The sequence below is a fragment of the Porites lutea genome, chromosome 12 (assembly GCF_958299795.1).
Source record: "Porites lutea chromosome 12, jaPorLute2.1, whole genome shotgun sequence".
NCBI classification, from domain to species: domain Eukaryota; kingdom Metazoa; phylum Cnidaria; class Anthozoa; order Scleractinia; family Poritidae; genus Porites; species Porites lutea.
Genome location: NC_133212.1, coordinates 8,030,384 through 8,057,452, shown reverse-complemented (window position 1 = coordinate 8,057,452; position 27,069 = coordinate 8,030,384). Strand labels below are relative to the sequence as shown.

The window sequence follows — 27,069 nt, the reverse complement described above, 5'->3', positions numbered from 1 at the left end:
TCAAAACAATGACATATATATCAACAACTTAAGTTATGTTTAATAAAATAACAATAGTTTTACTTTTCCGAGGTTCAGTGTTATGCTGTTTTATTATTACTATTTTACATGTTTTGGCGTGAAACTAACACGCGATAAACTTTTTACTCAAGGTGACGACCCGACCATTATAAAGCCGGATTAACCTTTCTTCACACAAAAACAGATCGGAAGTTCTAAAAATGGAGTTTTCAAACCATTTTTGGTAAGGAACTTGTGTCTTATGAGTTATTTCTAAAAAAAGGTCTCTTAATTTTCGCCAATCATTTACAAAATATATAATTTGCTTCTGTTAGTTTCAGCCTGGGAAAGAACGGGACGGCTTCCGCGATCTTCAACCTACTACAAATATGGACAACGGGAATGAACCGGAATCGGTTCTTTATACTTGGCATTTTTTTGCTTTTCCTTTCTTCTTATTATTATTTATTCATTTTTTCAAAATAATTAATCTCCGTTGGAAAAAAAAAATTAAATCAGTTTTGCTTCTATTACATCCGGTTTTTCCATTACAAAAATCAACAACTAACAAGGACTGAGGAGATGTTGAACCTTTGAAAAGTTTGTATAACTTTAAAGGAAACCGAAAAAAAAAAAGGCTTTTGCTAATCACACCTTGGTGTTAAAGGAGCTGTGTCATGGTAGTACAGTTCATTTTGTTTAATTTTGCCAATTAATCGCCCCTTAATCGTTATGGAACTTGCATAGAAATTACACGTGAATGACAAAATCAGAGATCCGAGACAAATAAATATGCAGGGTTCTCAATAGAAGGCGGCACCCGGCGATTGATCGCCGCTTACTTTGGGATTTATAGCCGCTTACTTTGTGTTTAAGTCGCTTTTCTTTGCTTTGTTTTGACACCTCTGGCTTTGCTGAAGAGCCTCCTACTTTATCAGTGATCACCTCCTATTTAAAAATCTATTGAGAACCCTGAATATGTCTCCTGAGAATAAGCAGCAGGGATCAGGATCATCTTTGAAAGACTGTTAAGCTGAACAGTTTTCAAAAACCCTCATTTCAATCCGTTTAATCTTCTTCAGTTTTGCCCATCCGTGGAGTATGTTGTTCCTATTGTGATATTTTAACCTTCCTCTAATGTTTTAAACGGTTATTTTAGTTTCTCCTAATTTAACGAGTATTTTGTAATTTCCTAATTGCCTCACAGACATATTGCCCAATGTCTTCTCTAGTCACATTCGTTAAAGTGAGCTGTTTGCCGTCTGATGACAAACTGATTCTTGAACCGGTAAATAAAGCAGGACCGATTTTGGTCCATCGGAATGAAGGTGCAGGATTTCCAGTTGCATTACAAGTGAAAGTAACGTTATCCCCTTCTATCTGTGTCGCATTTTGTGGATGCACAGAAAACTCAGGTTGATCTGTGATAAACAAAGATATATACAGAACAGTAGTGAAGTAAACGTTTTATTAATAATACGGAAGGGAAAACCGGAGCTCCTATAGTTGTCCCTGATAGCTGGTTAGTATACTCATGCGCACGGTAGCATTTATATATAATGTGTAAGCTCAGTAGCTGTGAAACCGAACCCTCATGAGCAAAATTCGAATAAACTAATAGAGAATCAGTCTTTTTCCGATCCGGCCTGGTTTGATTGACATAATTGTCGATGCAGCAATGCAATGCAAGTCACCTATTATGTAAACAGCTTCAAATACAAAGTGGTACTTACAATGCACTGAGAGTGTTCCAGCCAACGAAGTTGCAGAACCGATACTGTTATTGTTTGCCACACATCTGTATTGCCCTTTATCTGACCGATAAACATTCTGTATTTCTAAAAAGTGAACTTTTCCTGAGTTTGATTGGCTTAGATCTGGATCCGCTGTGATGTTAAGAGTCACGTTATCTTTTGTCCAGTCAATGCTGGGTTCAGGGTTTCCATCTACAGTGCAGTTAAAGATAGCGGTCTCTCCCTCTATTTTCACGATATTGTCAGGATGTTTGGTGAACCCAGGTGCATCTGAAAGGGGAAAAGTACAAGACTACTACTCAGGACGAGATTTCTATCTAATTAGAATGTTCAGAACTACTTTTTGATAAAAAGAAAGCCTGTGGATGTGAATTTATTTAATAGAGACCTTTAGCATCAGGTTTTTCATGGAAAACCGCAAACCACAAAATGTCACGTGACCACGGCCTTGCGGTCACGTTTGCAGTTTACAGTTTACTTTTGAACCGCGGGAAGGGCTTTCAGCAGTAAGTAGCTGTAAGTGATTTACGGAAAGGATTTTTGCCACTAAAAATTGTACAGCCTCGCGTTTAAAAGCACAAACTAGCTTTTTATATCCGTTTGTAATGTGTTTGTTGGATTTTTGATCTCGAATCAATGCATTACTCCTTTTTTATGGCGATTACAGTAATAAACTTCGACTTGATCAAAAACAACACGGCGGCACGAAGCAATAAACGCTTAGTTCAAATCGATTTTATGTTCCTTTCTGCCTTACTAACATAAGAAAGTTTTCTGTTCCAATCCAGAGTCAAAATTCTTTTTCTATTTTGTTACTGAATTCATAACTTAACTCAGTATTTGTTTAGTTCCCATTTTTAACGTATAACTGGGCGAATTTTATTTTTTTTAGATATATATATATTTCTTTGTGATTAGGGAGCCCAGGCTTCATAAGCCTTTTGGTTTCTTCTGGGCTCCCTTGCAACCTTACAATTCCTTTATATATTCTTGTATTGTATTATATTTTGGCTGAATAAAAATGAACTGAACTGAACTGAACTGAACGCCTTGCTAAAATTTGAAATCTCGCAGCAACGTGAAACTGCAAACGCGTAAGTGCAAACTGCGGCAAACTGCGAGTTGGAATGGTATTAAGGTGATGCTACACAAGACGACTCGCAACGACAATTTTGAGCGCATCACAGCATAGCAATGTTGGAACAATGTTGCAACTATTCGAAACAATGTCGTAACAATGTTGCAATGCTGCGCTGCGGGTTTGCTCCTGCTTGGTTTAAAAACTACAACGGTTTTGAATGAAACGCCTCTCCCCTTGCTGCTGGCTGATGGCGGTTTTCTTTTCCAGTTTGCGTTGTGATCCTAGTAATCAGTTCAGTTAAGTTCAGTTTATTGTTTTGCAATAAAACATGTACCAAGAAACGAGAAAACCTAACTGTTTAAAAACCTAATGAGGAGGAAGCCGAAGGGAAGCCACTTGGCTGATAAAGAATTGGCTCCCTCAGTAAAATTATAAAATTATATTAACAAAATTTTTAAAGAATTATAGCTGCAAAAATCAATGACAGAGATACAGTAAATCTCTAAGTGTAATACATGATCGTATTAGTTACAGTAGTAGTATAGGAGGGATGAAATTAACCTCTTTTGGGGGGGGATCTCATTTAGGTGGGGGGAATAAATTAACGTCGCTGACGTCATAGGCTATTGTATTGATCTCATGAATAAAATGCGCAGGAATCTCATTAACTTGCGGTGGAATCTCATTAACATAAGGTCGTGTGCTATTTTAAGTTGCTTTAGGTTTTCTAGTTACTTTAAGGTCGATAGACGTCTTCGTTTTCTATTGGTTAGTTAGAAAATAAGAAAAGTTTTCATTGGTTAATTCATAGTGCCTGAGGAGTAAAGTCAAACTTGTCTCTGACTTAAAATCACTGAGACGTAACGTAATTATGCAAGTCCTATTTCCTGCTACTGCGATTGTCCTGGTTCCGGTTCACTGACTTTTGGCGGGCAAATCGTGCATATTAATGAGGGCAAAGACAAACTAGCTCTTGCCTATTTGCTGCTGCTGTGATTGTCCTAGTTCCCGTTCACTGATTTTTGGTGGGCAAATCGTGCATATTAATGAGGGAAAAGGCAGAATAGCTCTTTTTTACACTGCAAACAATGTTTTACTTACCCCTCTCCTTTTCACAATTTTTGTTATTTTCCTTCCGCAATTTTTTTATTCCCATTTTTCCCTCCTCCTCCTCCTCATTTCTATTGTTTTCCCTCCACCACCACCACCACCACCGCCACATTTCTATTGTTTTCCCTCCACCACCGCCACCACATTTCTATTGTTTTCCCTGCTCCACCACCACCACCACCACATTTCTATTGTTTTCCCTCCACCTCCACCACCACCACCACCACCGCCACCACATTTCTATTGTTTACCCTCCACCACCACCACCACCACCACCGCCACCACATTTCTATTGTTTTCCCTCCATCACCACCACCACCACCACATTTTTATTGTTTCACAGAGAATTCAGGGGTACAGGAGGGGTACAGGAAGGGTACAGGAAGGGTACAGTAGGGTACAGGAAGGGTACAGTAGGGGTACAGGAGGGGTACAGGAAGGGTACAGTAGGGGTACAGGAAGGCTACAGGAGGGGTACAGGAGGGGTACGGGAGGGGTACAGGAAGGGTACAGGAAGGGTACAGTAGGGGTACAGGAAGGGTAGAGTAGGGGTACAGGAGGGCTACAGGAAGGGTACAGTAGGGGTACAGGAAGGGTACAGGAGGGGTACAGGAGGGGTAAAGGAGGGGTACAGGAAGGGTACAGTAGGGGTACAGGAGGGGTACAGGAAGGGTACAGAAGGGAAAACAATAGAAATGTGGTGGTGGTGGTGGAGGGAAAACAATAGAAATGTGGCGGTGGTGGTGGTGGTGGAGGGAAAACAATAGAAATGTGGTGGCGGTGGTGGTGGTGGTGGTGGTGGAGGGAAAACAATAGAAATGTGGTGGCGGTGGTGGTGGTGGTGGTGGTGGAGGGTAAACAATAGAAATGTGGTGGCGGTGGTGGTGGTGGTGGTGGAGGGAAAACAATAGAAATGTGGTGGTGGTGGTGGTGGTGGTGGTGGAGGGAAAACAATAGAAATGTGGTGGTGGTGGTGGTGGAGCAGGGAAAACAATAGAAATGTGGTGGCGGTGGTGGAGGGAAAACAATAGAAATGTGGCGGTGGTGGTGGTGGTGGTGGAGGGAAAACAATAGAAATGTGGCGGTGGTGGTGGTGGTGGAGGAGGGAAAACAATAGAAATGAGGAGGAGGAGGAGGGAAAAATGGGAATAAAAAAATTGCGGAAGGAAAATAACAAAATTGTGAAAAGGAGAGGGGTAAGTAAAACATTGTTTGCAGTGTAAAAAAGAGCTATTTTGCCTTTTCCCTCATTAATATGCACGATTTGCCCGCCAAAAATCAGTGAACAGGAACTAGGACAATCACAGCAGCAGCAAATAGGCAAGAGCTAGTTTGTCTTTGCCCTCATTAATATGCACGATTTGCCCGCCAAAAGTCAGTGAACCGGAACCAGGACAATCGCAGTAGCAGGAAATAGGACTTGCATAATTACGTTACGTCTCAGTGATTTTAAGTCAGAGACAAGTTTGACTTTACTCCTCAGGCACTATGAATTAACCAATGAAAACTTTTCTTATTTTCTAACTAACCAATAGAAAACGAAGACGTCTATCGACCTTAAAGTAACTAGAAAACCTAAAGCAACTTAAAATAGCACACGACCTTATGTTAATGAGATTCCACCGCAAGTTAATGAGATTCCTGCGCATTTTATTCATGAGATCAATACAATAGCCTATGACGTCAGCGACGTTAATTTATTCCCCCCACCTTAATGAGATTCCCCCCCAAAAAAGAGGTTAATTTCATCCCTCCTATACTACTTACAGTTAGGCTAAAAAAAAGCGAAAGAAAAAAAACACCTGAGAAAAAAATGAAAAAGAAAAGCACAGATAAAGAATATCTCTTAAAACCATAATGTTGAAAAATCAAGCAAAAGTATCCTTACATTGTACATTTAATGTGGAAGAGTTGGATTGAACTTTGTTAACACCATTCGTAGCCACACAAATGTATTTTCCGCTGTCTCCTCTGTCCACATTCGTTATAGTTAACTGCTTTTTATCTGCGTTAAAAGTAATTCTTGAAGTCTTATTCACAACAGAATCGTCTTTCGTCCATGAGAATGTGGGTGTAGGATTTCCGTCTGCATCACAGGTAAAAGTCACATTCTCCCCTTCCTTCTTTGTCTTATTTCGTGGATGAGTAAGGAACTCAGGTTGAACTGTAATTAAAAGAAAATGCAATTAAAGTAGAAAAATAAGGGAAAATACCAAACGCTAAATAAGTCTTAAATAGTCTTATAATGACTTTTGTTCCCCTCATTGCGCAGATAACTTGAGCTCTTAGGATATCACTGTAATAAGTAAAAGCATCCATACTTTGAGGAGTTAGAAAATTTTAAAACACTTGATAGCACAGCATGAAAATTAATTATTTGTACCTGAGCAACCTGTGTAACCGGCGCGCGGGAGGGAAAGAAAGGGGCCCCTTTTTCAGGCTTTAGGTAAATGAAAGGGTGAGGATTTCATCAACTAAAGCAAATAAAAGATTTGGGAAATCTGTCATTGCGTTCTACGAAAGGAGCTAAATGGGCTAAAAAAGGCCAATTTAAAGGTTTGATGGACAGGGAAACTTCATGGATTAGGGAATTATTCATCTTTTAATAAGACCTCTTGTTGCTTTGTTTGTTTCCTTTCTAGACTATATGTGTAAGAACATAGGTAACCACACTAAGGTACCAGAATTTTAAAACAACAATGAAATGCAAAAAAACAAAAATCATGCATTTTATCAAAATTGTATAATAAAAAGGACACAACAGGTTAGAGAGTATTTTTAGCAATAATTAGGTAATAATTATAATAAGTAATCTTACATTGTACATTTAGTGTAGCAGAATCGGACGGAACTGTCTTCACATTGTTAGTTGCCTCACAGACATATTGCCCACTGTCTTCTCTGGTCACATTCGTTACAGTGAGCTGTTTGTCGTCTGATGACAAACTGATTCTTGAACCGGTCGTTAAAACAGAACCGTTTTTGGTCCATCGAAATGTAGGTGCAGGATTTCCAGTTGCATTGCAAGTGAAAAAAACGTTACCCCCTTCTATCTGTGTCGCATTTTGTGGATGCACAGAAAACTCAGGTTGATCTGTTATAAACAAAGATATATACAGAACAGTAGTGAAGTAAACGTTTCATTAATACGACGGAAGGGAGAGCAAACACGCGAAAGGAGAAGGAGCTCCTATGTTTGTCCCTGATAGCTGCTTAGTACTGCGCACAGTAGCATTTATATATAATGTATAACCTCAGTAGCTGTGAAACCGAACCCTCATGAGCAAAATTCGAATAAACAAATAGAGAATCAGCCTTTTTCCGATCCGGCCTGGTTTGATTGACATAATTGTCGATGCAGCAAGTCACCTATTATGTGAACAGCTTCAAATACAAAGTGGCACTTACAATATACTGAGAGTGTTCCGGCCAACGAAGTTGCAGAACCGATACTGTTATTGTTTGCCACACATCTGTACTGCCCTTTATCTGACCGATAAACATTCTGTATTTCTAAAAAGTGAACTTTTCCTGAGTTTGATTGGCTTAGATCTGGATCCGCTGTGATGTTAAGAGTCACGTTATCTTTTGTCCAGTCAATGCTGGGTTCAGGGTTTCCATCTACAGTGCAGTTAAAGATAGCAGTCTCTCCCTCTACTTTCACGGTATTGACAGGATGTTTGGTGAACCCAGGTGCATCTGAAAGGGGAAAAGTACAAGACTACTACTCAGGACGAGATTTCTAAGTAGAATGTCCAGAACTACCTTTTTGATAAATAGAAAGCCTGTGGATATGAATTTAGTCAATGGCCCAAACTTTGTAGACATTTTTTTCCCCGACAAAAACTACAGGCTTTGTCTCATTTCGTGGATGCGTAAGGAACTCATGCTGATCTGAAATTAGAAGGCAATGCGATTAAAGTAGGAAATAAGGGGAAATACCAAACGCTAAATGAATCTTTAATAGTCTTATAATGACTTTAGTTCGCCTCATGGCGGAGATTACTTGAGCTCTTAGGATATCACTGTAATGAGTAAAAGCATCCATACTCTGAGGAGTTAGAAAATTTTAAAACACTTGATAGCAGAGTATGAAAATTAACTATTTGTCGCTAAGCAACCTGTGTAACCGGCGAGCGGGAGGGAAAGAATGGGCCCCTTTTTCAGGTTAGGTAAACGAAAGGTGAGGATTTCATCATTTAAAGCAAATGATAGATTTGGGAAATCTGTCATTGCGTTCCAAGAAAGGACCTAAAATTGCTAACAGGCCAATTTTAAGGTTTGATAGAAAAAAAAACTTTCTTGTTTAGGGAATTATTCATCTTTGAATAAGACCTCTTGCTGCTTTGTTTGCTTCCTTTCTAGACAATATGTGTAAAAACATAGGTAACCACACTAAGGTACCAGAATTTTAAACAACAATAAAATGCAAAAAAAAAACCCAACCAAACAAACAAAAATCATACATTTCATTAAAATTGCATATTAAAAAGGGCACAACAGGTTTGAGACTATTCTTAGCAATTATAGAGAGGAGAAGTCGTTACGTCACGTTGCCATGGTAGCAAAATTTTTGGATGAGAACAAACCGAAAACGTCACTTAAAAAGTGAATTCGCACAGCTTCAAACTTCATCGATCTCATTCAATTTCATTTAATTTCGCAAATACTGCCGAAATTTTCTCGGGTTGAATCCGAAAGGACCGTATCTAAGTTTAGAAGAGGAAAAAGACAACTCTTGTGTTGTGTTCACCTACTCCATAAAGCGAGCGTCTGAAATTAGGAAGTTTCATGTTGCAGAGGTGCAAGGACGGCAAAGAAATGTACGAAATAGCATGATTCACGTGCAAATTTGTTTTTTTGTCAATAAAAACCTTTTACTTGTTTGGCGTTCTCCTTCCGTCGCCGTCGTCGTTGGTATTGTTGCCATCCAGAAATAGTGCTACCATGGTGACGTGACGTCATACTTCTCCTCTCTATCAGGAAATAATTATAATAAGTAATCTTACATTGTACATTTAGTGTAGCAAAATTGGACGGAACTGTCGTCACATTGTTGGTTGCCTCACAGACATATCGCCCACTGTCTTCTCTAATCACATTCGTTACAAAGAGCTGTTTGCCGTCTAATGACAAACTGATTCTTGAACCGGTCGTTAAAACAGAACCGATTTTGGTCCATCGGAATGTAGGTGCAGGATTTCCAGTTGCATTACAAGTGAAAGTAACGTTATCCCCTTCTGTTTTTGTCTCATTTTGTGGATGCTCAAAAAACTCAGGTTGATCTGTGATAAACAAAGATACAGAACAGTAGTAAAGTAAACGTTTTATTAATAATACGGAAGGGAAAACAAACACGCGAAAGGAGAAGGAGCTCCTATGTTTGTCCCTGATAGCTGCTTAGTACTGCGCACAGTAGCATTTATATATAATGTAATATATAGATTTAGCCAGGGCTAAAAGCGAAGCTCCCGTTAATAAATTCATAATTTAAATCAAACAATAAACTTGTAATCCACAGATCAGGGCACATTCATTTGACTTTTGAGGCAAAGGCTGAGTGATTTTACAGAAAAATCAGAATTTGACCGACTAAGAGTGAAACAAATTTTACATCGAGTTATTAAATAGTCTTATTTGTACACCGAAAAAAAGCAATCATGTTCGATCACAGTAGATTAGGCCTGGAAAACAAATAGACCTATTCGTGTATTGTATTTGCATTAGCTGTTGCATCATAATGTGGCATTCACCAGTCTCTCCAACATTGCTCCGTTAGAGAGACTAAGGATAACTGGACAACCCCGAAATATAGTTTTAAGAAACACATGCGCCACGATAGTCCTTGGTGGCAGCCAATTTACACGTTGCATTCCTCTGTCTAAAAGAGAGGCCAAAATAAAAAATCAGACCGGATTTTTTGTGTTCGACAATTTTAGTTTACTAGTACATCTTGGCGACGAATCTGGTGGCGTGTAAACCAGCCTTTTAAACATACTTTTTCTCATCACGTCTCAGGTAAACAGTACTATAAGGCTCTTTTTTATCATACAGACCTCGGACAGAATTTGTTCTTTTTTGCCCTGTTTAAACCTATAATTCTTCAGTTTTTTCACAATTTTGCAAGAGAATTTGCACTCATTCAATATCCACGACGATCAAAGCACGCGCTTCCTTTGCACAACAAATTATAGCATTGAATTATAAAGCGTTTTCATGAAGAGAATTCTATAATGCCGGGACTTTTCTGTTAGAAAAATCTGGTCCTATGTGATATGCAGGGTAATAATTTTGGGCTTTTAATGAAAACGATAAAAAAAATTTCCCAAAATCACTTTTCGGCCAGCCGGACGCGCGGGTTCTCACTTTTGACAGGCACCAAATTAGCAGTACGATCAATAGAGTTACCATTTACGCTTCAACATGATAGAGAAATTGTTATGTTTAGGTTTTATTTCCCTTTATTCATTCAACTGTGTATGATTTTGTTATGTGTAATCTTTAAAAGCGAGTGATATTTACGCGCGGCGTTTTGAGTATTCCTGCATGCGATGTTTATGTTCGACTGGAAACAACCGGTGCAGCGATGAAAATTGCGAGAGGGACTACTAACAATCAATAAAATAAATTTAATTCGGTGAAACATGTACAGAGACAATAATTTTCATTCACGAAGAGAAGTATTGAGAGTAAAGTGTCTCAGAAAATCATGAGTCAGCTAAGCATAAGCTTATTTATGTTTTAAGCCGGCTTCCCGGTCTTCGCTCTTTTTCAAGATGAACTCGAGGCAAGAAAATCGCTCAGAGCTTTCTGTTTACAGCCAAAATCATAACTAAATAATCTTCGGAACCTTTTCTTTGAATTTGCGGGTCAAAAAATGTCTAAAGGCTTTTTAAACCTGATACTATTGTAGGTTAGATCATTGCTCGTGTATAAACTTAAGCCGCATAAACCATACGCTCGACTTCAGGAAACCGAAAAAAAAAAACACACATCAAAGACAATAATTGCTCAGGCTTACCAGTCGAGATGCTGCTTCTGAAGGTCATCAAGTGTTCCAGAATCGCTTGAGAATTTTCAACTCTCTTACGCCTCAAGCAAGGGCAAGTGAGTAAGCTCATTTTTGAAAACGATGCCATCCGAAATCGGATTTCCAATGACTTTGACAAGCGGTGCATTTGTCAACAAAGAGCGCAATAAACAAACCAGCCACGAATTACAGAACAATCTTGATAGCAGCTGTATTTCATTTTGTACACCAAGTAGAAAAAGACAGTTTAAAACATCACAAGATGACACAAAACTCTGTCAGCTCCAGCTATCAGTAAGCAAGTTTCCAGACGCTGCATAAATAGGCCACTTGCAATAAGAGGTCACGTGACCAATGCTTCCTTTAAACAATGAGTTGGAGTCTTGTTAATGACAAAAATTGACGGAGCGCATAAAAATTATCTTACACCCGAAGTTTGACAGGAAACGCATTTAAGGTAGATATTTTATGGCACTTTGATTTTTCAAGAATTTAGTATGATTTGTATTGGCCGCCATGTTGGAGGGCATACTCTTGCCCTCCAACATGGTGGCCGAAACCACTTTTTGCTTGTATCTTGTTAAACGTTTGATAGTGACGCTCAGATGCTTTGCACCACTTACTACTGTTTACCCAGTTCAGGAAAGAAATAGTTCCTCTACAATTACTATAGGTCATATTGATGAATGCCACTATGTATCAACCACTGCCTTACGACCAAATGCCTCCATTTCATTGTACAAAATTAACAAATGATACTCAGTCATCAATAAATAAGCATTTTATTATGTCCATATATAACACTGGATGACATTTTTTACAGTGCAAGACAACAATCCATGACCACAAAGATCTATTTCAAAAATGTCTTATGTCTGTTATCATTTCAAATTCACAGTGTTTTTGCAAAAAATAGATAAATGTGATTAATAAATCTCAAGAATGATAAACCTGACGATAACGTACCTGAGAAAATGTGAAATTGTGATAATTCTGTAACAAACTTCGTTGCAAACTTTGTCATTACCATTCAACTCAAAACTGTCAGTGATTTTTGCTTTTTCACTCAAACTTAGAAACAAATAAAAACCTTATACAGATCACACTTATTGACATCACAGTGTAAAAACACTACTATAACACAGACCGTTAGCTGTAATAACACTGAACAAACTTACAACAACATCCTCCTTTCTCATACATTTTGTTGCTTTTCTTCTGCATGAGTTAATTCAGACTAAGTATTAGCCTCCACAGAGGAGGGGGGAGGGGTGCTAGAGGTAAACTATATCTATGCAATCCCGTGTCCCACTGGGCCCCGGTAAGTTCCACGTAGTGGTTCTAGTTACTGATAAGCCACGATGACATTCCACACGCATCACAAAAATGATGTCGGTGATCAATATGTCAATACTGAAGCTTTTCTAATATACATACAGCGTTTTTACCAATAAGCCACAATGACATTCTACACGCATCACAAAATGGTTGACAACGTAACTGCTCAGGATTAAGGCTCCATTCGACTAGTTGATTGTTCTTATTGTTCTCATTACAGTCAGAGTTTGATTCTACTTGTCTGACATTTTGTATCAATTGGAAAACCGCTTTCAAAGATATGATTTTCATTAAAACGCAATTCATACAAGATTATAAAAGCAAAATTAAGCAAGCCCTCCGACAAAATTGAAACACGACACTCTAGGATTGCGAAGTAATATTCTTAAAACCAAAAAATAAATTACCGTAGTTATTCGGTTATAAGGCGCACGGTTTTTTCAAGAAAAATCTGTCTTTGGGTGGCAAGTTAGTGCTAAAATTGGGGTGCGTCTTATAGCCAAGTATTTTCACGTAACAAAATCTTAAGATCACAATTTGAGAAGAACTTTTTGGTCTGTAGTGTAGCAAAGATTGCGTCTAATCCACTCCTTTATTCCTATGAATTAAAAAAAGAATACTGCCTTTAGAGACCTTTAGAATACTAAACGACTTCAAGAGAAAAGCAAACAAATGAAAATTTGCATACGTGCTTAACAGCACGTGCTCAGTAACATGATATCAATGACAATAATACAGTTTCGAATTCCGAGAATCGTGTTTGTCGCTCGCTCCTTCCTTCTCTGAATAAACAGTGTGGAGATAAAACATACCTTCTTCGTCCATCCAGCCTTTCTTGTGCACTGAAATTTGCATCCTTGGTGACAAGTTGATATTCAGCTGCCGAACACCTTTGAATATGACTTTCAGTGGGAGTTTTTCGCCGTTCGCTTTCACTGTCAGAGCAACCGTGAAACTTTGCTTGTCGGCGCCGCATGACAACACTGGGACTGTTCTGCTCCCAGTAAACTCTAAATGTGTATGCGTTGTATGTTTATCATTACAGGTGTGAACTTTTAGCTTTTGTTTTTACGTATATCATTAAATGTGTGACTTTTTCACTTTTGTTTACGTTAACAAAAAGACTTCACATGCCAATTGTGTAAGGATAATTGGTCTCAGATTCATCACATCCTTCTGTTAACTCTCATTTTTTGGTGCGTCTTATAACCGAGTATTTTCACGTAATTTTCAGTCTGAGAACTTAGCTTGATTAAATTGCTAAGTTTGGGGTGCGTCTTATAACCGAGTGCGCCTTATAACCGAATAACTACGGTATGTGGTCCTTATAACACAGAAAAGGGTAACACTGGTAAAAAGACTGGCGTTAGAAAGCTAGCTAATCTTTTAAAAAGATGGATACTTTGGGAAAGAATTAGTATGTGTAATCAAATGGTGAGGAGTGAAACTAGGGAATAATTTCAGCCGCGTTTTGTTCAAATCCTCATGAAATTATTAGGATTTGGACAAAACGCAAGTGAAATTATTCCCTAATTTCACTAGTATACCATTTGATTACCTATTAATATCATGGGTGACGAATTACGTTAGCAATCTTGGATTTTTGACATGTTTATCCTGGATCGTATCGATAGAGAACTCCACTCTCTCAAATGTTTAGACCTTATATGTGGCTTATAAAGTTCAGAATTTTTCAGACGTTTTCGGCAAATAACCTGTTAGAATCCTTCTTAATGTTCTCTCTTGTGTGCAGGTTTTCTAAAGCGTCTTTTTGTGCCCTGACATCTTCATTCACGGCATTTTAAAACTTCGTCGCCATCTTGACACTGAGACGTACGGAAGGGTTGCCATGGCAATTTTGTAATTTCACATGTGAAATTACAAATTAACGCTGCAATTTCGCGGCCAAAAAAGGGAGGGCCCCCCCCCCTCTCCACCTCGGAACGTGTTCCACTCTTCAGTCTAGAGCTTGTTTTCGAACAAAAGCACTATGACCCCATAACTGACATCATTGGCATAACACCATTCTTCACTGCTGACATTCGCGTTTGGAAAATTTGACATAAACATAGATTCACATGTTCTGCCACAGGGTCCAGAGGAGTTTCGTGTGAATAAATGAATTACTTATTTAAAGTCTCACCTTGAAAACTGTCTATACCTGTCGCTTAGCACGATTAATTAGCCCAATGGGATGTTTATAAATCTACTGTAAACGATTTCTTCGCTTCTTATCTGACCCAGATCGACTTTTGAAAATCAATAACCGCAAGCCATATCCTAGTCTGCTACACAGCCGTTTTTAGAGTCGTCACGCAATCCTCGCTGGCGCACGGCACGTCGAGGCACGAAGTGCTGAGTAAGCCGATCTTGCGAGCCCTCAGTCTCTTGGTTTGCGGTCTATAGAATGTGTAACAAAACTGCAACGCGATCAAAATAACCCATTTTTTCAGAGGTTTTGGACGGGTTTTGATGTTCTAACGACAAACACATCTCGTCTGGACCCTGTGGTTTTGCATTTTCTGCCCTAAATCATAAGCTGAAGATAGGTTCATACGTATTGTATTGTCGTGAGCAGTATCCAAAAGTTGTGGAAGAAATAGAAAAGAGCCTTTACGTGGACGATTTGATCAGCGGTGGCCCAACGATACCAGCAGCTAGACAAGTCAAGGAGACTTCAAGTGACATATTCGCACAAGGTGGTTTCACTCTTCACAAATGGCATTCGAACGCTAGGGAACTAGATACAGTAAACATACAGATTAGCGATGAGACAAGCGACACACAGGAGACCTATGCTAAGCAGCAGCTAGGCGTCCCGCAGAGAGGATAGGGAGCACTTCTAGGCGTTTCTTGGGACATGGTGGCAGACACCATTCAAGTCAAGTTTCCCCCTGAACGCGCCCAACCCACAAAGGGAGGCCTGTTGGCTAAAGTGGCCAAGATTTACGATCCTCTGGGTCTGGTTTCACCTACAACGATTTGTGGAAAATTATTATATCGCGAGACCTGTGATCTAAAGATAGCGTGGGACAAAGAAATTCCAGAACAGCTGTCCAGGAAGCTGACACGGTGGGAAGAAGAGTTGCCTTCGGGAGTCAGCATCTCCAGAGCTCTGCCACTGCACAGGGAGCCCATCAGTAATATCGACCTTCATTGCTTTGGGGATGCTAGTGGTAAGGGAGTCTGCGCAGCTCTGTACGCGGTGATTACACAGACCTCTGGTTCTGGTGTGGGACTTGTGACAGCAAGAGCACGGCTAGCGAAGACGGGCCTCAGCATACCGCGTTTAGAATTGGTCTCAGGACACATGGCCACCAATTTGATTACAAATGCAAGAGATGCCTTGAAGGGATTCCCGATTGGTGAGCTCACTGTTGGCTTGATAGCACCGTAGCCTTACACTGGATAAAGGGAGCAGGTGAATACAAGCAATTCGTTGGAAATCGTGTCAGAAAAATCTGAGAGCACTCAGAAATAAAGTGGCGTCATGTGACCAATGAGGAGAACCCTGCTGACCTTGGAAGTCGCGGCGGAAGCGTGGAATTGGGTAGAGCTGTGGTGGAAAGGACCCAAGTGGCTAGCAGATAGAGAACAATGGCCACGTGACGTCGTGACAGTGAGCACATCTGAAAGCCAAGCAGAAGCTAAAGTAGTACGAGAGGTGTTTGCAGGAGCACGTGACAAAGCAGACGAGTTTGACGCATTACTGGGGAAGTTTTCTCTCTGGAAAATGTTCAGAGTTGGAGCTTGGATTTTACGTTTTGTAAACAACACCCGAAAACGAAAGAGTGAAAGAACCATTGGGCCAATCGCAACTGAGGAAATAGAACAACAGAAGTGCATCTGGACTGCACGTGCGCAAAGGAGCGGAAAAAAACTTGGAGAAGTTCGAGAACGACAAACTACAATTAAATCTTCAAGAGAGACGTGACGGGCTACTAGAGTGCCGAGGGAGAATTCAAGGAGATTACCCCATTTATCTCCCTGAAACACATTTTTTCACAGAGAAGATGATTATGCAGTCTCACTTAGCCACTCTGCATGGGGGAGTGGGACTAACAATGACAAAGGTTCGCGAGGGACATTGGGTCCCAAGGTTAAGACGACTAGTGAAAAGAGTCATAAAGAACTGCTATGGATGCAAGAGATTCCAGGCAACAGCATTATCAAAGCCACCACCTGGAAACTTACCAAAAGATCGAACTGAAGGAACGGCAGCGTTTCAAGTGGTTGGTGTTGACTTCGCCGGGCCTTTGAAGTATCGGAAGGGAAAGAAGAACGAAGCCAAGGCGTACATCGTGCTCTACGCATGTAGCCTAACCCGAGGGATCTACCTAGAGTTGTTACCAAACATGGAGACCAAAGAATTCATGAGCAGTTTAAAGAGGTTTATGGCACGTCGACGGCGCCCAGAGACTTTCTATTCTGACAATGGGAGAACTTTCGTTGGTGCAGCTAGGCTACTGAAGACCATCATGAGCGACGAGGCGTTTCACGACTACCTGGCGCACTACGGGATCAAGTGGAAGTTCAATTTAAGTAGGGCTCCCTGGTGGGGTGGTCAATTCGAGCGGTTAATAGGACTGGTTAAAAGAGCACTTCACAAGACCATCGGTTCAGGAATGCTGACGTGGGCAGAACTACAGGATGTTATACTTGACGTAGAAGTGACACTGAACAATCGACCGCTTAGCTATGTTGAGGACGACCTTCAACTTCCAGTACTAACACCAAATTCATTGCTTTTCGGACAACCCAATCCACTGCCTGAGCTGGAGTGTCATCATTTAGAAACCCCAGACTTGCGAAAACGTGCCAGGTACCTAAAACGCTGCAAGGATGTGATGTGGAAGCGTTCAACCGATGAGTACTTAAAGGGACTTCGTGAGCGACATCTCCTTAAACACTCAGGTGCACCTACTACCATAGCTGTCGGTGACGTGATGTTGATCAAAGAAGACGAGAGGAACCGAGGAAAATGAAAGATGGGGATTGTTTACGAACTCATAGTCGGCCGTGATGGAGTTGTATGGGCGGCAGAGCTGCGAGCCGGGAACTCGTACCTCGACCGAGCTTTACAACAGCTGTACACCCTCGAGTTGGCATGTGATCGGGATACAGGGAGATCCAAGAGCCAGCTGAACCCTGACGCCGAAGCATTTACCCCAAAACAGACAAGGCGTGCTGCGCAAGAAGCCAGAGACCGCATTGCAGCTGTGGCTGCCGATGGTGAAGAAGAATTTGAACAATCACTTTGTTAATCTGAGAACTTGCCACTAGGGCTGTTATCAATTAAGTGATTTTTTTTTAGTCAGAACTTTTATACAATCGTTTTAGTTTCGTTCTTTTTTTAGAGAATAACTTCATTTATCGACGAACATTTGCTCTCTTCGACACAAATGGGGGGAGAATGTTAGAAATATTACGAGTGTGACAATTTTAGTACGTGGCAATTTTATCATATCGATCATTTAGCTATTTTGGAGATAATCAAGTACCAAAGACGTCGATCAAAACGATTGGTAACTTTAGATTTTTCAACAGTATATGTATTCAATATATAGATTCTTCGCTTCACTTTAGACTAGAGCAGCCTTCGGGACGGTTGTGGGTGTGACCTTTTTTACTGTGACTTTTAATTAAACAATCTGAAGTGAGTGAATAGTGTTGTGGTACTACATTTCCAACACAAGACTTGTTTACGTTAAAAGAATATAAGAAACTTTTCAGCCTTCCCCGAAGTTCAAGATGGCGGCCAAAGGGAGATTATGAGGGGCAAATTTAAATTTCGATTTTCAAAGTGAAAGCTACCGTTTTATCCTTGCTATCACGCATTTTTGTGATGCTTAATAGTCAAAGATTAATATGTGACATGTTTCGGCTGTTCCCCTCGAGTGAGCCATAAACCCAAATCTTCGGCTCTCAGCTGATGGACTACATTTTGTGTCGTTGATTGTCGCTTTTAGAGTGTCTGTTCAAAAATGCTCGAAATACATCAGTAATTGGAGACCCTCGGTCACTCGCAAGCAAGTGACTAGAAATATATTTTTCCTTGCTTTACTCGGTTACAGAAATAACTCATCGTCCAAATAAATTAGAGCCAGTGGTCCTCTGTCTGGTTTGTCTCGCACTGTTTGACATATCACTTTGTCGCTTTTGTTCGACTGGCGTAGTCGCAAACAGCATGACGTTTGTGAAGATGACGAAACTATTCCCTCCTTATGTTTCGGGTTCCTTGTACTGAATCAACAACAATATACAATTTTAGATCTGGAAAAAATGTAGTGGAACCTCGATATAATGAAGGGCAAAGGAACAAACAAAATAAACGTTCGCTATATCGAGGTTTTGTTGTATCGAGGATCGTTTTCATTATTTTACTATCATCAAATAAATGGAGAAAAACATACATCTTGCCATAAGTTACACAGCTGCAACATTATTATTTAAATTTTTAAAAGACTGAAATTTCATTTACACTGTCTACCTTCCGACACACCTGCTTTAGTAAAGTTTAGTTCACGAAGACTTGATTTTGCGGAGAGGGATACCCACGAACCATCTAATACCCTGCACGAAAAATTAGATGTACACAAATTTACTAGGTGCAAATATGGTGCAAAAAAGTGCAAACTAGGGGGCAAACAAAAGCAAAGATGGAAAATACCGCATTTGCTTGCCTTTTTACATGGAGTTGTAAATTTGAGGGCAAATGCGGTATTTACCATCTTTGCCCTTTATTTAACCTTAGTTTGTATTTTTTTGCACCAAATTTGCACTGAGTGTTGTAGATTCGAATACATGTGATAAGGGTCCGAATCACATGTAATAATGCAAGAAATATCGACCTTCGTTATCTTAAAGGCTACTAGTTCAGATAGACAAACAAGAAGACTTCGTATCTTTAAGATTTTTGCATTTATTTGGCATCAGATAATACACTAATAATTATAGTATATTCCGACCAAATGACCTCTGAGGCCCGAAACCAAACATAGTGCGCTTGGGCTGCCTGGGGCGTTACATTTCATGGCAAGTGACCGACTAAATATGAGCCATTTAATATGTTTCTATTCACTGTTGAAAATGTAATAAAATAATCTCCTTGAGTGCTGTGACGCAAACCCTTTCGACATATTTTGGCGCTTTCACAAAGATTTTTCCCATTTTTTTTGTGAAGGATTCATGTCGGGGTCCCATTGAGAAAGGAACTCGTTTTTTTTTTCGATACATTCGATCAAAAGAGGGAATTCTTACTTCACTTCCTTGTTTGTGGACAACGACTTAACTTAGCCGAAAGTATCGATAACATGTAATGGATTTCATTTGTCACGTGTGCTTCCCTTTTTTTAGGGCGGTTGGGGTGGGGTGGGGTGGAGGGAAGGTGATCATTTGTCGTGATTATCGAGGCGAATTACAGAAAAACGTTTTGTTGACGAAAAAGCGCCTTTGTTAAGTATTATGTTACGGAGAACGTTTTTTGCATATGATCTGCCGTAGCAAAGAACTTTGCAATAAAGGAAAAAGTCAAGACTAAAGTACGTAAGGTCTGGACCAAAGCTATACTTCACATGAGCCGAACATGTAAAATGTTGGGCCATCCTTTTTTCCTAGTGGCTATGCGAGACAAATACAATTGGCATCCTGAACGTTTTATTGAAATCTTATTCATATTTTGATTTATAAAGAATTTTGCCATGCGTAGCGCTACCCTTTTTCTTAGTAGAGGACTTACTCGATGTGCCATGTAAATGCAAATGACCGGAGCTCCTATTAATGAGGGTTGTGTTGCAGGATTAACTAAAACAGGATGTGTCGGTACTGAAAGTTTAGCACAAAATAAATTATGTCTTTTATATTTTATTATTTTTATTTTGAAAACTGAATGGCATTGTGAATTTAAATAGTTTCCTCACGAAGCGTTTAACAAGATTAACAAATTGAAATAAAGATGTCAATGTGTTATTCTCAAAATTCCCTTTTAGTTTGTCTAATGGTTTATCTTACAGCACAGAAGGATTTAATAACAGTTTATAAGCATTATAAACTACAGTTTGCATGACTCTCTCTTCTATGATCTGTTTCAATGCTCTTAACTCCTTGCTTTTAAACTCAAGCTTCCCTTTTGAGCTTGCCCAAACTATATGTACATACTACATGGTAAATCTATCATCAGTGTTAAAATCGGCCAGCAAAAAGCCGGTCAGTGTGTCCTCTGTTCTCACCGGTTTAAACTTATTTGAGATTTTGTACTACAGATGAAGAAGTGACAAATGACGTTTTCTGTTTGTATAATTTTCTTTAGTTTATGCTTGACCTTTCTTTTGCACCCTTTTATCATTAGTGACCCAGAATGTCCGAATTTGAATTGCATGTATTGCATGCTCTGTTTCAAATTAATCACTTTTTGTTTCCGTTCTTCAGTCATGATAATTTGTTGAAAAACCTCTTGGCATTTGAGAGGTGAAATCGGTCCCTTAGCATGAAAGATGATCTTTAAGCGTTTGCTACTTTTACTAACCGCTTTACTGTTTATAAAGGCTTCAGGCGAGCTGAATTTTGTAAGTGCTTTGGTGTATGTTTTGAGATGACAGCCAGAGGGGAGTCAAATCAAGTGCATGCCAGTCTCTAAATTTACGATTTCTTGCACGATAACGATATTTTTCCAGTTTAAATGAATCAATCACAAAATTATCAGCTGAATTATAGGGTAAAGTTATTTGATTTGCTTCGAGCGCTGCAAAGATTAACGGTTCTTTTAAAAAACTTACGGGGTCCATAGGAATGTTCAGGTCTATCGAGAGAACCCGTATGTTGCATTTTTTCCCACGCAGTTACGTAGTTATGTAGGTCTACAATTTCGGACAAATTTCAGCATTATTTCCAATCATCGAACAATACTAGCGTTCATTTAAATCCTCTTAAAGCGCTTCTTGCCACTAATGTTAGTGTCAGTTAGGTACTGGTCGCATGTGAGGGGCCAAATATGACCGCATTACATCAGCTGTTAGTAGATTTAAAGGCATCAACAATGAATATTTACTCAGTGGAGGGATTGTCGTTTAATTAACTTTGCTCACCGTTTCCGGTTGAGCTTGAATTTCTTGAAAAGTCTCAGAATTGAGGATGTGGGGTAAAACTGTTAACTTTTGGTTTGTCCATTTGAGATTCAAATCCATTTCTTACGCGCAAATGAAATTTAAACAGGTTACGTCATAGACTTGTTAGAACAGGACCAAAGATTGCTCACATCTTTACAGGCACTTAGCGCAAAACCTTGAGTGAGTTTCTTCAGTTTTCGGCCTTATATTATCCAATTGACGATGAGACCGTTTTTCAACTGTGAACTTCTACATATTGTACGTATGTACGTAAAACCAAAAACACACCGATAAATTCTCTTCATACTTTACTTATTAGCCAGTGATGGCGTAGAAGTCAAGAATGTATTGCTGCGAGGAATACATTTTAAAATTCAACACATTCTTAACTTGCTAAACAGTGGCTACTTTATTTATCGCTTAGTTTTATTACTATCCATTATTTGTTTCGCATTTTTCGGGTTTCAAAAAGAGTTCGATCTGATCCTTTTTAAAGGAAAATAAAATACACCGAAGAAGGAATGCGTACTGATTCCTTTATACTATAATCAGCGAATTTTAATCAATTTCGCTTTTTAAACAATAATGAGAAAAAAGACTTTCTGTACAGCCGACATGACTCAAAGTGTATTTGGTATGCTTTCCATACCAGAGGTCCTTGCTCAACACTACTTCATCCTCAGGTTTTGGCTATAAAAAGGCTAGCCTGCAAACAGCAGACGCATTTCTATTTTTCGGAGGGAGAGAGGCGACGACCGGAAATGCGCTGGTCTGCTGCTATAAAAAGGCTGAGAAAAAATGTGCGTCATGATTCTAGACACCCTAGTTCATTCCTATGTAATTTGATGAGTCACAAAAAAAATACTATGTTGAGGCCTCAAATGTAATAAATGACCCTAAATGTAATAAAGGTCCTAAGTGTAATAACTTTTGGTCCTAAATGTAATAACGTTTGACCCTAAATGTAATAAAGGTCCTAAGAGTAATTTTTTCAGCTCTTTATATGCTTAGGGTCATAAGAAGATTTCACAGCGTTTGCTTTTAGCCTTATTACAGGTTAACTGAGTACCAGAATGTGTCTAGGGAATATCGAACATTAAATACCCCAGGCAGAACCCCTATATAGCCATTTGACTAACAACTTATTATTATTATTGCTATCATTATCACTGTTATTTTTATTGTCATTTTTAACTGAAAAGAATGTTTAATCGAAGTGAATTGTAAATAGTCCTTTGACCGAGTACTGATTAATTGTAAATAGGTTTTAACAGTTAGCATTGTTATCAATAATACCTCTTTAACGACAACTTGAAAACAGAGGTCCATGATATGAAGCAAATTTTTTAAGAACTCTTTAATGTCAAAAAGGACTGACGTATCTTAAAACTTATGTAACAAAACAAAAGAGCCTCGTTTATTATAGCAAATTTTCTCCAGAAACTATAACTTCATCCACTGGATTGAACTAAAAAATCTGTTTCATAGGCAAAGGCCAGAAAAATGTCAAAATTGCAGCCTGTAGTGCCACCATGATTTCTAATCTGGGTCAATAACACAACATCAGCTAAACTGTTTTTACTTTGTCTGTTAACAAATAGGTGCAAGTAAGTGTACTTTAATTGCTCCCTCCTTCTTTCCACCATACATTGGTAACATAAAACCAAGATCCAACCTCAGCAAACAACAGCTCAACCCACGCATTTATCCATTTGGGGCAGGCTATTATCTCTCTAAGAGCCAGCACAAATCCACTGTATGGAACAAATTCTTTGCTTAACTTGCGCAAGCTGAAACAGCCATTTCGCGCAGTGTCGCGATGGTTGTAGCTTATTCGTGGTAGCCGACAAATACAACGGATTGTGAGTTCTTTAAAGGGTTCACCAAGCTGGCAAAGGGAATTATAGGCGACAATACTTATGTCCGTTCCAGTTAACGCGAAGTCTATTATTTTGTCGAGAACTTCATTTGGAAGTTAACTGGTTGGACCACCATTATCATCACAACCACCATTATATAACTTACGGTGTTCACAGCATTCTGTATGGACCGACCGACATACTCTTTTGGAATATGATAAAAAAAAAACATTATTGTTTTGGCGCAACATTAAAAAACCTCATAGGCAAAAGTGGTTAATTTACTACGAATGTTTCTAATGAACATTCATACTTCCTTCAATTGCTAAATTACTGCTGTATTTTTAAAACTTTTGTGTAGATTCCATTTGTTTATAACTCGCGTTTCACGATGTGGGGATGGGTAGTAGGAAACATGATCGAGACGTAGTTAATTTATTAGTGTTTCTCTTACTTCTTGAGCGCTCTAGCCGCTTTCTAAGTTAAGGAATATCCATGAAGACTACAATAGGGCGAAGAAAGTGAATCGCCAGCTGGCTATATCGAATCAGACCGTCGCATATTTCAGTCAGGGACTTTATCACGTTTGGGGCTGTTATACTACATACATGTATACTGCTAAGACTTCCATTATATTTAGGGCTAAAACCTATTACACATATAATTAGACCCTTTATTACATTTAGGGCCAAAAGTTATTACATTTAGGACCTTTATTACATTTAGGGCCAAAAGTTATTACACTTAGGACCTTTATTACATTTAGGGTCATTTATTACATTTGAGGCCTCAACAACTAGTTATTTAAGTCTCACCCAGGAAATAGCGGCCTGGATTTTCAGAAAACCGGAGGGTATGGTACTCCAAAAATAAGGGTGTGGTACTAGAGATTTAACAATATGCAATTAATGAATGAGGCTGAGTGGGATATGAAGAATTATGCAGTTCAAGGCCTAGGAGGGTGTTATCGGCCGAGGTGGATAACACTCTCCGAGATCTACAAAAGTCGAATTCATCAATTGCTTTATTATTCATTCAAAATAATTCCTAGTTTAAAAACAAGCTCAAACATGCTTACGTTCGTCGATGTTAATAAGTTCACCTCGATAGTGCATGTTTAGAAGATAAAGGGCTGTTCGGCCGATAGCAGATGTTGTCCCTCGAGTTGTCTTTTTGCTATGTTTTTAGACAACAGTTCTTCGTGAAACGAGTAAAATGTTCCGCCGACTGTTCGGCCAACTTTCTTTTCACAACTAAAACAACTCAACCTCGTCCCCAGGTCTTCTCGGTTAACGGTGCATTAACCTGCAACTTCAGGGCGGAAAAACGTTCTGCGCAAGCTTCTGCTCATCCCTTATCGCAGGCTCAAGGCGGGCTTTTCTGTGTGTTGACTGTGTTTGTTTGTTGCTGGAGTTCTGAGTGAAATGCACGAGGTGCGAACGTTTGCTCCTTGTAAAGCATTTTTATTTGACATGTTTGCTTTTTTTTCGTCGCTTGAAAATTACTTTGGATTCAGAACAACCAATGTTAAAGGAAAAACAGATCATTCCGTCAGTCTGAGGTGGAATAAAAGGTTTTGAACATTTCTTACGAGGCGAGTATTTTTCTGATTGTGCATCCGATTAATTTATGAGTTGATTTCGCCGGGTTGAATTAAAACCTGCTTGTGATTCTGTTATTAGTAGTTACGGTTACTTTTTTTACATGCCCAGATTTATTACCTTTGCAGAACCAGCTTTATCTTTGTCTTCAGTCAAAGAACCATATTGCTGTTATAACGCATCAGAGTGAACAAACTTGTGCGCTTATTAAAATTTCTCGGAAATAGAAGGCCAGCAAGCTTACTCAAGATCATTTTTCTGTTGCTCAAGCAATAATAGTCAGAGTTTTTTCATTTTTCATTACATAGTTTTGTTTTCCAGTGCACTGTGAAAGTTTCTGTTCTTTATAAGAATAACTTTCTGTACGCAAATTGTCCTTTTCACTCGCTGTGAAGTAGAGAACGATAACTGCCGGCAGTGACTTCAAAACAATTGACTCTTTTCCAGTAAACAATTCCTGCAGCTTGATTTGACTGAGGCGACCAAAACAAACCCTTATGTGCAATCTTCTGTATTTTCTAATGATCGGCTGAGTTTAATTTGCTTAAACGAAGACCCTTGCATGGACCACTTAAGCGTATTGAAAATAGCTAAATTGTGAATCATGGCTTGGCTGCCAAGTTGCAAGTGATCTTTTGCTTTTAAGATCTTTAGGTAGGTTGTTTTGGCACAGAAAATTCATTTCTTCATTGTCAGCAAGAAGTTTGTGAAATAATGTAACTTTAACTTTGTTTGAAGGAAATCCTACTTACGCGTAGGTTTTTCAAATATGTTATGCGTGTTCAACTTGACAACACAAAGCAAAATTTATGTATCTGCGCGAAACGAGCAAGTTTAAAAAACTATAGTTGCTTTGAAACCGATTTTTGGGAAGATTTTACTAGATAAAGATTGACCTTCTTTTTGCTCACATATCAACGCAATAACTTCTGCATTGAGGATTTTGTTTGTATTTTAGTGATCTGCGAAACTACGAGTGTCCGATCGAGCGAGGGTTTTAAAATATCAGCTCGAGTGCGACAAAGTTCAGTGACTTCAAACACATGGTGGGCAAGCGTTAATTTTTTTGGGCAAATCACTGTCCAAAGATATGTTGTTTTTGTGGCCACAGTGGAGCTCAGGACCTTATATATCCAGAAACTTCCTTATATGAACACATTTTGTGAATGCATCTTGAAAAAATCGGACCTACGCATGCACATTTCCAGTACAACGCAAGGAAAGTAATGTCGTTAAAGTCCGTTTTACTATGAGGTATTCTTCGGGAAAATTAAGTAACGACAAGGTTATAACCACAGCTTGCAACTTTTGAAGACAAATTGCCATTTCTTTCCAGGTTATGAGTGGAAACATTTTATTTTTAGGCAATTAAATATTTGAAATCCCGCCATGTTTTCAAACCCGGCCGGGGGATCTGGGCAAAAAAGTTCACGCATGCTCATTACGTTTTTCCGCCCTGAAACCTGCAACTGCGCTGCACTTTTGACGTCATCGGTTGATTAATCGCAAAATTCTTCCAAATTTGGTCAACAGTGGCTGGTTATGGTGAATTATGCGCGTGCTTTTAGCCAATCAGAAACGGAGAAATATTTTGAATGAATAATATCGAGATTTATTCCAAGCAGGATCTTATAAAGCAATTCAAATCAGCTGGCTCTCTGGCTTATTAAAAAAACAATCTAGGCCTATAAAATCCATCAAATTTTATTTCAATGCAGAAGAAGCATTTATTTGTTTACAGAGCAATGAAGGTATCTTCAGAACCAAACGAAACTATCTTGCTCTGGAAATGGAGCGAATCGGTTGGTACAAACTTCAATCAAACATATTTCCGAAAAAAAACCAGTAGTTACTTTTGACGGTAAACAGAGCTTGCCTTAAAATGAGTAAGATAAACTTATGAGGAAAAGTTGCATACTTTCTGCGTGACAGGTAAATATTTAGCGAAGTGCAGCTTGAGCGCAATATACGAGCGCAGTGCACGAGCAGGGGCGGCGTCTCTCGCGTTCCGCGCTTGTATTTAATAAATAACTAAATAACGCCGCATTATACTCACAAGATTAAAAAAACAACAACAACAACAAAACAAAACAACAAAAAAATACGAATGTGAATATGTCAACACACGAAATCTTCGCCTCGGTAATGTATTCCAGCTACCAAGCTAGCGTATCTCCAGAAGGTGGCTAGAA

At 39.2% G+C, this 27,069-nt stretch overlaps 3 protein-coding genes across 3 annotated transcripts in view; 2 read left to right on the top strand and 1 right to left on the bottom strand.

Annotated features, from left to right (window-relative positions):
• Positions 1 to 13,168, bottom strand: part of LOC140953661 (protein sidekick-2-like) — an 82,159-nt gene extending 68,991 nt beyond the window's left edge. The window contains exons 1-6 of the mRNA XM_073403073.1: positions 13,126 to 13,168; positions 8,955 to 9,230; positions 7,354 to 7,644; positions 6,764 to 7,057; positions 5,834 to 6,109; positions 1,734 to 2,024 (exon numbers count right to left, since the gene is read on the bottom strand). Of these exons, the coding sequence (XP_073259174.1) occupies positions 1,734 to 2,024; positions 5,834 to 6,109; positions 6,764 to 7,057; positions 7,354 to 7,644; positions 8,955 to 9,230; positions 13,126 to 13,168 (1,471 nt within the window). The remainder of the gene's footprint in view (positions 1 to 1,733; positions 2,025 to 5,833; positions 6,110 to 6,763; positions 7,058 to 7,353; positions 7,645 to 8,954; positions 9,231 to 13,125) is intronic.
• Positions 13,169 to 15,173: 2,005 nt separating this feature from the next.
• Positions 15,174 to 15,710, top strand: LOC140953660 (uncharacterized). The gene has a single exon (XM_073403072.1). The coding sequence runs from the start codon at positions 15,174 to 15,176 to the stop codon at positions 15,708 to 15,710; it is 537 nt and encodes a 178-aa protein (XP_073259173.1).
• A 667-nt stretch (positions 15,711 to 16,377) lies between these two features.
• LOC140953659 (uncharacterized) lies at positions 16,378 to 17,298 on the top strand. The gene has a single exon (XM_073403071.1). The coding sequence runs from the start codon at positions 16,378 to 16,380 to the stop codon at positions 17,296 to 17,298; it is 921 nt and encodes a 306-aa protein (XP_073259172.1).
• The last annotated feature ends 9,771 nt before the right edge of the window (positions 17,299 to 27,069 follow it).

Excerpts from the sequence above, each read along its gene's own strand:
- LOC140953660 (XM_073403072.1), top strand. The coding sequence starts at position 15,174 with ATGGTGGCAGACACCATTCAAGTCAAGTTTCCCCCTGAACGCGCCCAA.
- LOC140953659 (XM_073403071.1), top strand. The coding sequence starts at position 16,378 with ATGACAAAGGTTCGCGAGGGACATTGGGTCCCAAGGTTAAGACGACTA.